Source organism: Phodopus roborovskii, unplaced genomic scaffold, assembly GCF_943737965.1.
Source record: "Phodopus roborovskii unplaced genomic scaffold, PHOROB, whole genome shotgun sequence".
Classification (NCBI taxonomy): Eukaryota; Metazoa; Chordata; class Mammalia; order Rodentia; family Cricetidae; genus Phodopus; species Phodopus roborovskii.
In genome coordinates, this window is record NW_026126578.1 from 1,224,422 (window position 1) to 1,241,470 (window position 17,049).

A 17,049-nucleotide genomic window follows, 5' to 3' on the forward strand; every position below is an offset into this window, starting at 1 on the left:
CTCATATTACAAGGTGGGAATAAATGCAAACAGCATTTCAACAGCAACAATGTGATAGGCATTGTCTGGCTGTGACTTTTCTTGGTGATAAAGTATGTGCTATTCTCTGTGTGATATTACTATGGCGTGTTGTCTATGTCCTAAGTGAATGTAAAGATCCACATTCTCAGATATCTTACATTCTCATCTGCTAGCAGCTTGGGAGGCAGAGCTAGGCTTACCCAGGCTCACTAGCCAGCCAGTCTAGCCAAAAGTGCTCTCTACAGGTTCAGTCAGAGACCCTCTCCAAATATACAGTGGAATATCAGGCAGCTCACAACCACCAGTAACTCCAATTCCAATGCACTCTTCTGCACTCTTTGGTCATGTGCACACATGCACGCACACACACACACACACACACACACACAAACACATACACACACACACACACGCACATATACACACACACACACACACAGACATTTTTTAAAAACAGTAATATAGGGAAGCCATTGAGGAAGATATCACAATATTAATTCTGGCTTTTATACCCACATGGGTGAATTCACCCACATCCTCATGTAGGTATGTACATAGGTACATACACACACACCCCCATACACACTTTTTCTTACGGATTATGAACTGATCTGAGAATATGAAACAAAGAGGATAGAGGCTTTCGCTTACTACAAATATCTACAAATAAGATTTATGACCACTTCGTGTATTTTAGGAAATTCCAAAGAAATGAGACAGTGCAGAGCTGAACCCGAATTTGTTTTGCTTTTGGCATTCACCCAAGTGAATTTTTGAAATTAAAGTAGGGACTCCAGAAACTGAATAAAAGGGTAGAGGTTTTTGATGAGATTTTTAAAAGGACAAGATTTAGGAAAAAGTATATGAGATCCTCACTGAAACAGTCAGAAACTAGAAAATCAACCCCCCCCCCAGTTCCCATTTGGAACAAGCGTTCTCTTGTCTTGCACTGTGATTCAGTGTCCCCTGGGAAAGGCCTAACACTGCCCCCAGAAAAGAGTTTTTGAGTCGCCTAGAATAAAGTCACACAATGAAAAGCTGCACTGAGGCACTTGACCACTTAGGAAATGTGTAACGCTTGTGGGACCAGCGGGCTCTAGTACACTGTGAAGAATCACACACTGGCTATGTTCTCAGAAAGCAGCAGCCCTCTCCAGTGGATCAAAACACTACCACAATACAGCATACAGGCTAGCAACACAGGTTCTGTGGTCCACACTGCCCACGCCAGATTAAATAACTGACCGGTCGTATGATTAGAATGAATTAATTTTGATTCTCAGCTTGTTACATCATGGAGCTGCTACGAGAAATCAGATGAAAGACAGGCAGAAGCATTCATCACAGTGCTGAGAACTAAGTAAAAGTGTTCAAACTTCAGTGTTTGTAGTTATCAAAGCCTTCTTTGAAGTTTACAATAATGGCATGTTCTCCCTCCCATCCTCAAGCCCATTACCTCTGTCAAGTAGCCAGTTGAGTTCACAAACTTCTCAAAATCAGCATTACTGACTTCATAGGCATCCATGTAAAAGGCATCAACAGTGACTCTCCTGGCAGGCGCTTCTCCATCCTGCTTGATCTGAGGCTCATCGGTGCCCATTGTAAACACTCCAGCGGGGATGGGGACCATCTGCAATGAAAGCGGAAACACAGGGCATCAGGCATCAAAAGCAAAGTCTCTCTGTGTAGGCTGCAGTTCTCAGAACACATCAAACACCCAGTGCTTAAAACCCCCACCACAGAAATCTCTGCAGAGCTAGTAAAATTGAGGGCCTGGGGACATAGCTCATGGGGAAAGTTCTGGCTTCACAAACACAGGAACCTGAGTTTGGATCCCCAGCAGCCACATAAAAGCTAGACATGGTGGCTTAGATCTGTAACCCCAGTAGTGGGAGTAATGCAGGGTCACAGAGAGAGGATGCAGGGGCTCAACAGACAGAAAATCTGGGTGAATCAGTGATCTCCAGGTTCAATGAAAGATTATGCCTCAAAAAAAGTAAGTGGAGAAGCCACTGAGAAAGACACCCAATATCAGCCTCTGGCCTCCACATGTGCATATATTTTTGAGTGTACACTTACAACACATCACACACACACACACACACACTTGCAAAATCATTACATACATCAATGACATGATTCACAAGTCATAGAAAGCAGGGAAAATTTTTTTGGAAAGTCATCTTTCTAGTTGAACCTCATAACAGATTAGGACATGCAAGGTAGACAGTTCTGGAGAAACTGCTGCTACCAGTGAACTATAGAGGTAAGGAAAATACTGAACTTTTTTTTTCTCTCTCCTTTTTAGATTTATGTCTTTTTAACGTATATGTAGGTACCTGTGTCTCTGTGCCTATGTGCATATGCTCATAGTGTGGGCATGTGGGAGGACCAGAGGAGGGTGCTGAACTCCTGGAGATGGAATTACAGGAAATTGTGAGCAGGGCAGCCCACCTGTTACTCTAGGCTCGGAGGGGCGGTGGAGAGAGGGTATCATCCCCAGAGAATGCTTGCTGGTAAGACTAAACATAGCTCTCTGTTCTGGGATCGCCTGGCATGCTTGGCATCAATGAATAAGGTAGAAAGAAAAGCAATAAAGAATGATTCTCACCATCAACCTCTGGCATCCATACAACATATGCAAACGTGAATACCTAGACATGTGCAACACACACATACATTAAAGTTTAAAAACAATAAAATATCCAAAACAGGACAACCCAAAGAGTCAGAAAGGAGGTCTATGGTAGCCAGAGTCTATAAGGTGGCAGGTATGAGGAATGACTGCTTAACAGATGTAGTGAGTCCTTTGGAGATATTCCAGAAATATTCTAGAATAAGACAGCAGTAATAGTTTTGGCTTCACTAAAAAGCAAAGTCACTGAGTGAATTATATGAATTGTATCTGAATCAAAAATAGGCCCTCATCTGGGCACTGGTGGTGTATGCCATTAATCCCACACTCAGGAGGAATAAGCAGGAAGATCTCTGAGTTAGAGGCCAGCCTAGTCTACAGAGTGAGTTCTGGATAGCCAGGGATACACAGGGAAATCCTGTCTTGAAAAAGATAAAAGTAAATTAATAACGAATAAATGATAAAATAAAAGAGGCTCTCATCTATACTATCCCTCAGAATACTCTCTATAGACACAGGGTATAGTTTTAAAAGCATGAGAACAAAAAGTCAATTTACAGGCCTCTAAGATTTCATGAACTGTCAAGTCTCTGACCTAGAAACAAGAGTTCAAATCAAAGTAAGAAAATAAATTCAAAGAGGTTATTAGTTGGAAGGTGAGCTCTTCACAGTAAGTCAGAAGAGTTAGAAGAACATGAAGAAATAGAAGTTGGGAATCCAAGGATAACCCATCCTATATTCCACGTCTACAGATTCGCTCAGCCAAAGGTTACCTCAATCATGTGCATATATTTTCCCCTCACAATAGTACTATTTTTTTTAAATTTATGAGTGTTTTTCCTGCATGTATGTCTAGGTAACACACCACATGCATGAAGTGCCAGGGCCAGAAGAGGGTGTCAGATCCTCTGTAACAGGATTAGTGGCAGCCCTGTGGCTGCAAGGAATTGAACCTGCATCCTCTGCAAGCACAGCAAGTGCTCTTAACCACTGAGCCTTCTCTCAGCTCCACTGGTACTGTTTTCAGCTGATTTGTATCAAATCTGCTATTGCCTAACCCTGTTCCAAGAAATAAACCTTGAACTCCTGCATCGACAAATCCCAACATCCACAGCTCACCTGGCCTGGCTGGTCCTCCTATAACCATCTCTTCCTCATATCTCCCTCTTCTCCTCTCTCAGGCAACTTCAGTACCCTCACAGGAGCCTCCCTGGCTCCAATCTCACCCATTCGCATCTCTCTGTTCCTGCCACCCATTTATCAAGGATTTAGATCCCAGTTGAGCTTTCCGGAAATGTCAGCATTCTATATCCAACACCGCAAGCACTGCAGCTCAGTCACAGAGAAAAACAGTAGTCTATTGCTGACACTTATGGTAAGGCCATATAGACATAAGGCAAAGCAGACATAAGAAGGAAAGGAGGAACCTTTTAATATGGTGGCATGGGGAAGTCTCACCAATACAGAGCTTGGGGGTTGGGGAGGAAGGCAGGGTGCACACAGAGGATGTGATATTGCCCCTTGTGTGAGGGAGAGGAAGTTAAGTACAGGGGAGTTTGAGATCATGGATTTCAAGATTTACTTGCATTTGATTGTGGGGGGGGGGGAGTATGAGTGACTAGATATTTTCCTCACTCTACACCCAATTCTTTTTAAATTTTAGAACCATATTAATGTAACATCTATTAATAATTCATGGTTGCCCACACCTTTAATTCCAGCACTAGAGAGACAAAAGTATATAGATCTCAGTGAGTTCAAGATTAGACAGGTCTACATAGCAAGTTTCTGGTAGGCCAGTGCTACAAAGTAAGACCTTAGCTCAACATAAATACATAAAGAAACTAATTAATCAACAAATTAAAGTGTCAGCCTGATCAAACCTAATTTTGTGTTTAAAAATGTGCAGGAATTCCATATTTTAGGATTCCAAAAGCTACCTTGACTCTTTATGAAGTATGTCACTGTTCAAGCATCGCTTCCTTCTCAGGCCTCTCCTGCCACACATTCTTCTCTTAGCTGTATTATGGTATCTCACTCTGCTTCTTATCATGAATCTCTAGCTACTGTAATATCTCTCCTCCATTCCCCCGCCACAGACTCACACACAAAGCATTTAGTTACAGAGTTTCTTTTTTAATGTTTTATTTACCTATATGAGTGTGTGTGTGTGTGTGTGTGTATGTGTGTGTGTGTGTGTGTGTGTGTAGGTGGGCACACACATGTAGATACCCTTGTGGGAACCAAAGAACCAACTTGGTTATCATCTTCAGAAACACAATTCAGCTCCGCCACGACAGGGTCTCTCACTGGCCTGGCACTCACCAGTTTGGATAGACCAGTAGGTCAACAAGCTTCAGGTATCTAACTGTCTCTGTCTCCCCAATGCTGCAACCAAAAACACATGGCACCACACCCAGCTCAATAGGGAGGCAATGGGGATCAAAATATGATTCCCATGATTCCCATGCTTGAGAGGCAAGCACTTTACCAACTGTGCTATCCTCAAGGCCTCTTCAGTTACATAGTTTCTCCTTACTGGTATCTTATGAACCAAACAACACATCTCTAAACCTCCAGCATACCACATGGCACAAGATTCACAATCAAACTGCAAATGATCTTCGCTGATGAACATGTAAGAGTAAGCTACTATTTTGAATTAATTACTCATAGGCAAAATGATCAAAAGTCTATTCCATTTGTAAGACAGTCTCAGTCATAAACTGCATGTGAAACTTGTAATAGCCTTGGCTCAGGGACTGAACTAGATTTACCACTCATTCTTAATCCTCTGTGATACCTGTACACAGATCTACAGTCCTTATGAGAAAAGTGGGATTTTTAAAAAACAGCTTTGCAAAGAAGTAGAAAAACTTAAGATTTCAAACAAAAAATTTTAAGAGTAGTCTTCAAATAGGAGCTGGAGGGTTAAGAGCACGTACTGTTCTCAGGGGACCAGAGTTCATTTCGCAGCACCCACATCAGGTGGCTAACAACTTGTAACTCCAGCTTCAGGGACTTCAACTGTGTAGCAGTTTCCTCCTAGATTAAAATCTTCCACCTTGAAAGGAGACCCCTTACAATCCAGGATGCTTACAGAGAGGTGGAACAGGGTCTTCTAAGAGTATGTGAAGCATTCCTTCCTAAAGGGAAACTCATTAAGCCCAGGAAGGAAAAGAAGTTGATGAAAGTCCCTGAAACTAACCAGATTCACAAGGTCGCTCTCTCCTTAGCATATGTATTCAGTAAGAACTGCTAAGAGGTGCTCTCAGATGAGCTGAACTGCCTGGAAGAGGCAGAGACCAGCAGACACTCTCTAAGCTGTTAAGCTGCCTAAAGGCTGTGCAATGTGCTCCAGGTTTCAAGCTTGGGAAGCTGTCAACCAAGGGGGGTGAACTTTGGTGATACAGCTGTATTTGAGTCATCTCTGCTCCTGAAAGTAACCCCGCACCCATGTTCCTGTGAGTAACACCAAGTTGGAATTTGGTGGCATTCTTACTTTGGTCTGTAGTCAGTTCTCCATATAGGGTGAGCAGATGTTTATGTCTCCCTAGCAATAGTGTCACACAGCACATCCATGGCACTTACACTCACATGTACATATCCCATACATGCACATCATTTTTAAAAGGACAAAACAGTCTTAAAATGAGTCTTAAGATGTCATACATGTTTCATAAAGAGTCATTTTTGGTGCTCTTATCACAGTACTTGAAAAGGCAAGAGTATCATGAACTCAAGGCAAACCTGGGCTACACAGTCACCACCCCTCCCCGGCCAACAAGAAAAGGTTTCATAAAGGACTTACAGAGAGTGGGGAAAGGAGAAAAGAATCAAGTCCACAGAAGACAGGGTCTTGCTCGAAGAACAGTTTCATGTTCCTCGGCTCAAACCCACAGACCATGGAATCTATGCACACACACTGTCACTAACAGACTTCTACAATTACTAATTGTTTCTCAAACTCTTCTTCCCCAACAACACTAATGCTAACACCATCACAGCTTGCACTGTGAACTCCTGACCTAATTCCTTCTCCTTCTTTGATTAACCAATGGAGGTAGAGAGGACTAAATAGGCCAAGTTTCCATTCTGGAGGATATAGATAAAAATAGCTCTAAGTAGATCATAATTTTTAACTTATACTAATCAGGCTTTTTGTCCTACAAATGTAAAATGTCCATTCTAGTGAAATTCCACACATCCAGGTATTTCACTCTTCAGGACCCAATGTCAAATTAAACAGTCACATATCTATTCTTGCCTGTGTCTAAAGGTGAGGGGGAAGAAAAGAAAAAAAAAAACATGCTGTACCACAGCTTCTGCCACTGCCACTCAGGACACCCATAGGGGCTAGTGAGACAGTTCACAGTGTAAGGCCACTTACTGCCCCAGCCTGCCAACCTGAATATGATCCCCAGAACCCATATAAAGATAGACAGAACCGACTCCTTAAAGTTGTCCCTTGACCTTCATGGAAGCACATACATAAACATAAACATAAACACACACACACACACACACACACAAACACACACACACACTTAATAAACTTATATTTAAAAGAAAAAAGACTGAAGCACAAGGTAAAGAATCATTCCATTCCACAGAACTAAGCTGCACACCACTCAATACAGTGAGCAACTGCTAGTTTTGCCAACCCAGCATCTATTCCTCTACAAACAGAAGCATCTGAAGTCCCCTTTTGAAAAGTCCCTTCTCAAAACCTCACTGAACATGTGTGCTCCATGTGAAAAATAGGTGAGTCAAGTACAAGTCCCATGGCAAAAGTCTGTGTTCTGCATGCATATTCTGTCATGATTCATGACAGCCATGCTTTGGGTCTCCACTGGGTGAGTTTATCAGGTAAACAGCAAGCTTGTAGAGCATCAGATCAGAAACACTACCCAGCAGAGACTGACTGGGGTCCCAGGCACCAAAGAGCTAGCTGGAGCCTCTGATCCAGGGGGGGAAAGAGGGTTAGGGTCTGAGGCAGAGAGTCTTCTCTGGGTAGGCTTCCCATTAGCCACTCCCACCACAGGCTTTGCTGTATCATGAGATAAATAGTAGCTGAGTCTTCCCTTTGGGAAGGTACCTCTTAACAGGGTTCAACTGTACAATGTTTGTCCTCCCTAAGGGATCTTGAAGGACACAAGACAAACATGCTTGGGTTTAAAGTGGGGGAGCCAACCTCACCTCCAGAGCCAATTTCTCAGTAAGTTTAAATGACATATGACAATTTAGTAATATAATGTGTATATTACAGTCTGGCCAATCCTGCCATTCTTCTGGCTACCAATATTCAACTTGGGAAAGGACCATGACTCAAAGTTCACCATGGCACTTTTCCTGGGGCTACCAAAAAAGGAACTCTTGGGAGATGGGACATTATCTAGAAACAGAGCCAAACTTATTCTAGTTCTTATTCAGATTCATCTTATTCAGATGACCCAAGGGATAGCCAGTGATGGGCCTGGAGAGACTGCCTGATGCCCTGAATCCAGCTGTGTATACAGCCATGCCCATTCTTGAACTTCCCAAGTACAGAAAAACTATAAATCTCTCCTTCCTTGCTTTAAGCTATCTTGATTCCATTTGCTACTATAAGAATTGTGTTTTGTGAATAAGTGAAATAAATTCATACACAACTCTTTTGGAAGGCTCTTTTCCATTTCCTTCGTTCCACCCCTTAAACTTAACATAAAAGGCTTAGGCAAAAGAAATCTGTATGTCAACAGCTATGTTAACTACATAAGACCTATGTAGCCACACCACACATATACATTACTCATAGAAGGAAGGGAATGGCATTTCATCCAGCGCTGAGATTTGATTCATGAAGCTTCAGTTGCCTAACCTATGAACTAGAAGATAATGCACTGCCCACGATTCTTGGGAGGGTGGATACAGCGGAAGTATTTGTTTACAAAGACTTCTTTTAAAAGTACCTGATAGCTTTTGCCCCACAAAGTAGTTTTTCAATATTGTACATACCAAAAAAGACAAAATATCACCTAATGGATTGTTACACAATGCCTAAAATAGGTTATGCATTGGGGGAGGGTAGTACATGGAGAAACAGGTCTAAACCTGTTTCCATCACAAAGTAGGTAACAGGAAAACGACATTACAGTAAGTAAAATAAACAAGCGCCATTGAGCACAATATACCCCTAAGTGATATGGGCTTTTATAGAACAAGAAAAAGTAGTTATAGAACAGGAAAAAGTAGTCATAGCTCTAAGTGCCACCACTTAGGGTGTAGTTAGACCCTTAGCAGGCCTTTCTGATCAGCTCTAACCCGGCTCACCCCGGCCTCATGCCGAAGCCCTGCGGCACCCACACGCCCCGAAGAATGGAAGGCGCACCTTGGTGAGCACGAGCGGGCGTGGGCCCGAGGCCAGGCCCGGGGCGTTCGCCTCCCGGGAGTAGCGCTGCGCGGCCGCTGAGCTGCCATGGGCTCCGGGCCTCTGGGGCGTTCCGCAGCCGCACGAGCCCGCGAGGGACGCCGCACCTTCCCCGTTCCCGGGCTCTTCACTCCCTACTGCCCCGAACGCCAGCACCAGCAGCCAGAAGACACGAGCCAGCCCGGTGCAGCAGCCGAGAGCTGGCCCTCGCACGGGCGCAGCCATATTGTTCCCCTAGTCATGTGATCCGGAGGGTCATGTGATCGGTCTAGCTTCCAGTTGTAGCTTTAACTGAGTTAAGGAATAGGCTGAGACTCATTCCAGCTAATGTTAAAAGTATGCAAAACACAACAAAACTCTACAATATTCAAGGCCTTCCGTGAATATTGTACCCCTCTCTAGTTTCGTGGTTTAAAAATAATACTCATTCAGCATTTGCTAAGAACCAGTACTATATTAAATGAAAAAAGAAAAAAACAACATACTTATTTAATCCTAATAGTGATTCTGCAATATTGGGTTGACAGAACAATTAAGGGCCCTGCTCAAATCACATAAAAACTAACATCTAGCTAGGCTGTGGTGGAGCATGCCTTTAATCCCAGCACACAGGAGACAGAGGCAAGTGGATTTATATGAGCTCGAGGCCAGCCTGGTCTACAAAGCTACACAGAGAAACCCTGTCTTGGAAAATAAACAAAACAACAAAGAAAAAACATAAACTATTATCTAAACACAATGAATCTAACCTGAATTTTAGCCATTATATGCAATTCAGTAAATGGACCCTAAAAGAACCAAGACCATGGTGGAGGACAGTACACCAGTGAGTGGAGTTAGGGAAATGTAGACTATGGGATGTGTACCACACTTCTCAAAGTCTGGACCATGCCAACAGCAGAGCATCACCTGGTAAAGTGTGGTGTGTGTGTGTGTGTGTGTGTGTGTGTGTGTGTGTGTGTGTGTGGTGTGTGTGTGTGTCTGTGTGTGTGTGTGTGTGTATGTGTGTGGTGTGTGTGTGTGTGTGTGTGTGTGGTGTGTGTGTGTGGTGTGTGTGTGTGTGTGTGGTGTGTGTGTGTGGTGTGTGTGTGTGATGTGTGGTGTGTGTGTGTGTGTGTGTGATGTGTGGTGTGTGTGTGTGTCTGTGTGTGTGTGTGTTTGTGTGTGTGTGTGTGTAGTGTGGCAAGTGTGTAGGCTGCCAAAGCCAGAAGAGGACATCAGGTGTTCTGCCCAGTTACTCTCTCAGACAGTGTCTTTACTGAACTTGGAGCTACACTAGAAGCCAGGAAACCCAGGTGATATCTATCCAGTCTCTATTCTCAAAGCAATGGGCAGGGCCCAGTTTTCTACCGCATGCTGGACATTGCCGCCCCCAAACCCCACCCCACCCTCACTTGACTGCTTGTCCTAACGAACCTGGAACTTCCTGTGTAGACAAGCTGGGCTTAACCTTTCTGAAATCCTTATTCCTCTGTCTACCAAGTGATGAGATTACAGTGGTGCACTACTCACCATGCCAAGGTGAACCTTGTATCTTAACTAGCTCTTTAATATTCTGATGCATTTTGAAGACAGTGTGGGGTTTTGTTTGACAAAGCCATGCTACATAGCCCAGGGTAGCTTTGAACTCCTGATCCTGCTGCCGCAGCCTGCAGAGGGTTAATATTACATGTCTATACAGCCATAGCCTGCTAATATTAAAGTTTATAGTTTCATCAGTAAATAGATTGCAAAGCAAAAAGAAAAGTAAGATGGAATCTACAGATAAGAATAGACACAACAGTGGTCTGATGTGAAGGTAACTCCTCTCTCTCTCTCTCTCTCTCTCTCTCTCTCTCTCTCTCTCTCTCTCTCTCTCTCTCTCAGTTTTTTGAGACAGGGTTTTTCTGTATTGTTTGGAACCTGTACTGGAACTAGCTCTGTAGACCAGGTGGGCCTCGAGCTCACAGAGATCCACCTGCCTCTGCCTCCCGAGTGCTGGGATTAAAGACATGTATCACCAACACCAGCTTGTAATTTCTCTTATTATAAGATGGCAAGTTGATGCCAGAGTCAGTGAAGCCCAAGAGCTTGACACCAACCTTAAAAAAAAATCAAAGGTTTAGTATTGTACTAATAAAATCCAATGCATGCACCTTACATAAATAGTAATGAGTTATACTTTTAATACTTATTTATTTTTATGTGTATGGGCATTTTACCTGAATGTATATCTGTGTGCCATGTATGAGCAGGGCCTGTGGAAGACAAAAGAAGAAATCATATACCCTGAATTGGAGTTACTGATAATTGTGAGCCACCATGTTGGTGTTGAGGATCAAACTTGGGTCCTCTAGAAGAGTGCTCTTAACCACTGAACTATCTCTGCAGACCCTGTTTTTGAGTTGCTAGCAGAAATAATGGTATTTGTGACATTTTGAGGGTTTTACTCTCTTTTAAAAAAGAATTAATTTATTTGAGAACTGGAAAGATGGTGCAGTGGTTAAGATCAACATCTGCTCTTCCAATGGACTCAGGTTCAGTCTCCTGCATCCACATGGCAACTTGCAACCAACCATACCTGCAGTTCCAAAGCACCCAGTGCCTCTAAGGGTACCAAGTCTGCATGCAATGTATTTTACAGAGATGCAGACAAAACTCTCATGCATGTGAAATATTTATTTTAAAATAGTTGCTTTTCTGATTAATAATATAGAAACACTGTGTGTGTGTGGTGTTGGGGATTTGCTTCCTTAACACCTCTCCAATAAAAGGGCCACATAAAACAAGATAGTTCACCAGTTGATATCTGTGGTAATTAATTAATAAGTATGTGAGCACATATGGAACTATTCTAATGTATTTTTAATTTTTTAAAATATAAATACCTTTCCTCCATGTTGGCTGTTTTGCAGAAGTTTGCCAAAAGCTTTCATACATTGTTTTGATATAACAAACAGTTGTCAAGAAACCTATTGCTATTCCAATTTTTTAAATTGGTGAGGCTAAAAGGCCACCGAAGAAGTCAAAGCTATTTGTGTATACTCTACATAGTGTATAGTCCAGATCAAGGGTAATTTTTGTTTGTCCATTTCAAAAGGTCAGTGCTGCCATGTGCTTGTGACTTAAAGACTTCGGAGGCAGAAACTGATGGAGAGGTCGTGATGGAGTGCTGATTACTGACTTGCTCCCTCATTATCTGCTAAGCCTGCTTTCTTATAGAATCCAGGACAGTGAGGGAACTGCTCAAAGTAAGCTGGGCCCTCTCCTATTATTTCCTGTGGAAACAAAAGCAAACTTTCCCCCAAGATAATACAATTTTTTTAATTCCATTTTAAAGTTAAGGGCATTCCTAAAGTATACAGGTTGGTCTAATTCAGCAGTACCTTACACAAGGTCTCTCAGCAGCTGTTGTTTATTATTAGCATTCGAAAATTCAAAATTAACAGTCCCATACAGGATCCAATCTCTCTGTACTTTCCTTCTTTATGTGGCTTTTCCTTTTTATATTTCATTCTCTCTTTTTAAAGACTTTTATCATTTATAAACTGCTTATTTTGTTTCTGTGACTGTCTAGACACATTTTCTTTTCTTAAGCCTACAAACATTTTTTTAAAACACACTGTAACCTGTTTAGAGTTTTATTTCCATCTGGAACTGTCTTTACTGAGCATCTGCAGAATTCTCTGGTTCCATGAGACAAATCTTAAGCTGCTATGCCGGCTACCACCACTAAGCTCAGCTTAGCATACAGCTCTGGCAGCTGGCTCCAGCCCACAAGCAGCAGCTGGTAGCCATGTTTCCCTACACCTCCAAGTCTACCCAAGAGACTGAAGTCACCAGGAAGCTATGTGTGACTCCAAGTTCCAAAGTTTTCTAAAGCTTTCTCAGGCCTTATCTGGATATATGTGACCAGACAATGGGCTTTTCTTTGGGCCATCAGCTCACAAAAATAACACAGGGACTTATTATTAATTATGGAAGCTCAGCCTATAGCTTAGTCTTGTCCCAATAGCTCTTATAACTTAAATTAACCCTTATCTCATAATACACATTCTTTTATGTGGCTTGGTTACCTTTACCTGGACTGCCCACACTGCTTCCTCTTCATCTCCTGCCATCTCTGCCCTTCTTCTTTACAGAGTTCTTTGTGCCGGGAAATCCTGCCTAACTATTGGCCATTTAGCTTCTTATTAAACCAGTCACAGTGACACATCTTCATACAGTGTTAAGGAATATTTCGTAGCACAGAACCTACCTCTCCCTTCATGTTCAGTCATTGGCTGGGGCTTCCTATGAGGAGAAGGAGTAACCACTGCTTTTAGTTTGAGCACCAAAAAATGGCTGCACACTTTGCAATGCATTTTGTCTTAAAGGCTCACTTCAGCATACACTGCTCACTGCTGGCTTCACTTCCTGCAAGTTTTCCTTTTATTCACCATGTTTCAGCCATGTCTCCTCCTGTGCTCACAGGACACATCAAGTACAGAGCTACTGCTGGATCTTGACATGTGCTGTCCTTCCCTCCTGTATGCTTTAACCTTTTTGTGGTTGCTCCTTTCTTGACCATCATGCCTCAGCACAAAGGAGCAGGTTCAGGGAGGTCATCTTTGACCCCCAAATGTTATCATTCCACTTTCTGCTCCATCACAATCTCTCTCCCACTGTCTTCATAGCACTTGTCATTCCCTGGAAGGATGGTGTTTGCTTTTCCCATTCTCTATGAAGACATTCCTTAGTAAGCTCTACTGTATCCTCACTGCTTTAAACGCTTGGTATCTGTTCTAGTTTGCTCTTCTGTTGCAAACTCTGGGGAAGAGAGGGTCTGTTTGGATTATACTTTTAGGTTACAGTCCATCATTAAAGAAGTCAAAGCAGACACTCGAGCAGGAACTGAAGAAGAAACCATGGACAGATGCTGCTTCCTGGATCACTCTCTAGCTTGTTCAGCTAAACTTTCTCATATAGCCTAGGACCACCTGCCTAAAGATGGTGGTGCCTGCAGTGGACAGGATCCTCCCATATCAATCATCAATCAAAACAATGCCTCACAGACACAGACACAGGCCAATCTGATTAAGAGAATTTTTCAGGTTAAGTCCTCCCTTCCCAGGTGAATCTAGATTGCATTAAGTTGACAATAAAAATAAATAAACCAACATCGTGTGTATAAGTATTAAGCAAACATGTATGTATAGTAAAAAATATAAACCTTCATCACTATTCTAGGAACAGCAGATATACACAGAGGAAAACAGGGAGACATTCTTGCCTATGTGGAACTGACATTAAGTTCTGGAATACTTATATAACATTATTTAACACACAAAAAAGCTGAAGATTATTATCTATGGTTATTACGATCATAAATTTATTTTATATCAAAAACAAGTACTTCAGTTTACTCAAAAAGGACATTTTTCTCAATATCATGAATAAAAGAAAAAGGTAGATGCAGCCAGAGTTTCTGTTCCACCAACTCCTGCCTCCCTTTAGCCCCAAATAAACACATAGATGCTTGTATTAACTATAAATTATTTGGTCAATGGCTCAGGCTTCTTATTGGCTAACTCTCTCTTAATTATTAGCCAATTTCTGTTAAACTATGTATTGCCATGAGGCTGTGGCTTGCTCATACTCTGGGATGTTACTCCTTCAGCAACATGGTGTCTTCCTGGCAGTCTCCTCTGCCTCCTTTCTCCTCATCTGGTAGTCTCACCTATCTTTTTTGCCTGGCTACTGGACAATCAGTGTTTTATTCATCAACCAATAAGAGAAACAATATATAAAGGAGAACATTCCCCCATCAGGCAGAGATGGTTAAAGGCAGGAAAATTCTGCTATGCAAGTCTCTGGCCAGGTTCTCTTGAAGTCCTATGTGATTAGAAAAACCTATTACTTTGGCATTTTAGATTGGATTTTTCTTTTTGAGACAAGGTCTCACCATGTTGTCTCAGATGCCTGGGCTCAAGTAAGCTTCTACCTCAGCCTCCCAAAGTAGCTTGAATGATGAGTCCAGCATCATGCATAGCATTAAGCTCCCTAGTTTTGTAATTAAGATTTCTGGGTAATGTGAGAAAGTTTGAATGGAGAGTTTCATTTGTGTTTATCTCCTCTTATTCAAATGCTTTAGGTCTTTTCTTCTTCTTTGAAAGTGAACACTACACACACACAGAGAGGGGGGAGCTTCTTTAAATATAGTTAACTTCATGTCTGTTTTTGAGATTCATTTTGTTTTTATTTTATGTGTATGAGTGTTTTGCCTGCATGTATGTATGTGCCTCTTGTTTTCTAAAGCTAGAAGAGGGCATCAGGTACCCTGGAATTGAAGTTACAGGTGTAGTTGCTGTGAGGGTGGAAGGAACTGGACCCAGGTCATCTGTGAGAGTAGAAAGGCTCTTAACTGCTCAGCTATCATCTCCCTAGCCCTTCCCCTTTTTTTGAGACAGAATCTCATAATGTAGCCATGGCTGGACTGGAGCTCCATGTGTATAACAGGCTGGTCATAAACTCACAGAAAGTCTCTTGCCTCAATCTCCCAAGTTGCAAGGCATCACACATGGCTTCTTTTCTTTTTGTTTTATTTTATTTTCTAATAATATTTTATTAATTCTATGAGAACTCCATGCAATGTATTTTAATCATATTCACCCCTCCCCCAACTCTTCCTACATCTACCTTACCTCTCTACCTGCCCACTGAATGTTCTCTCTCTCCCTCTCATTTTGTTGTGGTTTTATTCTGTTTATTTTGTTTTGTTTAATCTATCAAGTCTAGTTTGTATTACCCAACTACTCTTAGGATTCATCCTGATGTGAGTTTATAAGATGGATGCCAACCTAATAAACTTGACTCTTTACCAGCAACCATAAAATGCCAATATTGCCTCAGTGAGGGGGGCCTTTGTGCTCAGCTTCCTTCTTATGCTGGTACTTATTCTGACTTGAGCTTCCACATGTCTTCCGAATGCTGGAACTTCATATTCGCAACTGCCCTGTTGTACACAGAAAGCACAGTTTCCTTTCATTCATTCTCCACCTCTTGCTCTTGTAATCTTTGTACCCCCTCTTCCATAAAGATCCCATAAAGGGGTTTGATATAGACTTCCTATTTGGAGATAAGCATGTCAAAGTCTTTTACTCTATGCACACTGTTCAGTTGTGAATCACTGTGTTAACTAACATCTACTACAAGAAGCTTCTCTAGTGAGAGTTGCAAGACACACTGATCTAAGAACATAACAATAATTCATTAGGTATCATTTTAATAGTGTATCCATTTGGTAAAATAATAATAGGAAGTTTTCCATAGGGTGTATGACCTATCTAGCCACTGGTTCTTGGCCTTTTTAACAGTGCCAGATAAGGAATTCATTTAATGGAAAATGCTATAAAACCAAACAGAAAGTTGTTAGTTACTCCCAAAACATTTGTATCACTATTGCATGAGTGAGCATATCTTGCTAGGCAGGTTGTTATTATTAGCTCATAATGTTCAGAGTTCAGTGAGATTTTTCTTCCTCCAGTAATGTACATAGTACCTTCCAATGCTATAAAAATAGCCAGTAAAGAATAACCTTCCAGATAATGTAAACAGAGACCAAGTTTTTCTGTCCAGATTGCCTGGTCCCAAATAATCGCACAAAAGCTTATAGTAATTACAAAATGTTTGGCCTATAGCTCGGACTTATTACTACCTAGCTCTTAAATTAACCCATGTCTATTAATCTACATTTTGCCACATGGCTTGTGACTTTGCCTGTCCTCTAGCACATTGTGTTCCTCTGGTGGCTGGCTCACATTTCCTTCACTCTGACCTTCTTATTTCTGTATTTACAACTTGGCTTTCCCACCTATCCTTATTCTGCCTTTCTATAGGCCAAATCAGCTTTATTACTAACCAATGAGAGTAATACATATTCACAGCATTCAGAAAGATTGCCCCACAGCATTTCCCACTTTTTGTCTAATTAAAAACGAAGGTTTTAACTTTAAGATAGTAAAAT

General features: G+C 41.8%; 1 protein-coding gene across 2 annotated transcripts in view; it reads right to left on the reverse strand.

Annotated features, from left to right (window-relative positions):
* Sumf1 (sulfatase modifying factor 1) overlaps nucleotides 1–9,310 on the reverse strand; it is a 74,434-nt gene extending 65,124 nt beyond the window's left edge. For both annotated transcript variants that reach the window (XM_051203629.1, XM_051203628.1), the window contains exons 1-2: nucleotides 9,027–9,310; nucleotides 1,478–1,651 (exon numbers count right to left, since the gene is read on the reverse strand). In XM_051203629.1, coding sequence (XP_051059586.1) covers nucleotides 1,478–1,651; nucleotides 9,027–9,290 — 438 coding nt within the window. In that variant the 5' untranslated portion in view covers nucleotides 9,291–9,310. The remainder of the gene's footprint in view (nucleotides 1–1,477; nucleotides 1,652–9,026) is intronic.
* Between the last annotated feature and the right edge of the window lie 7,739 nt (nucleotides 9,311–17,049).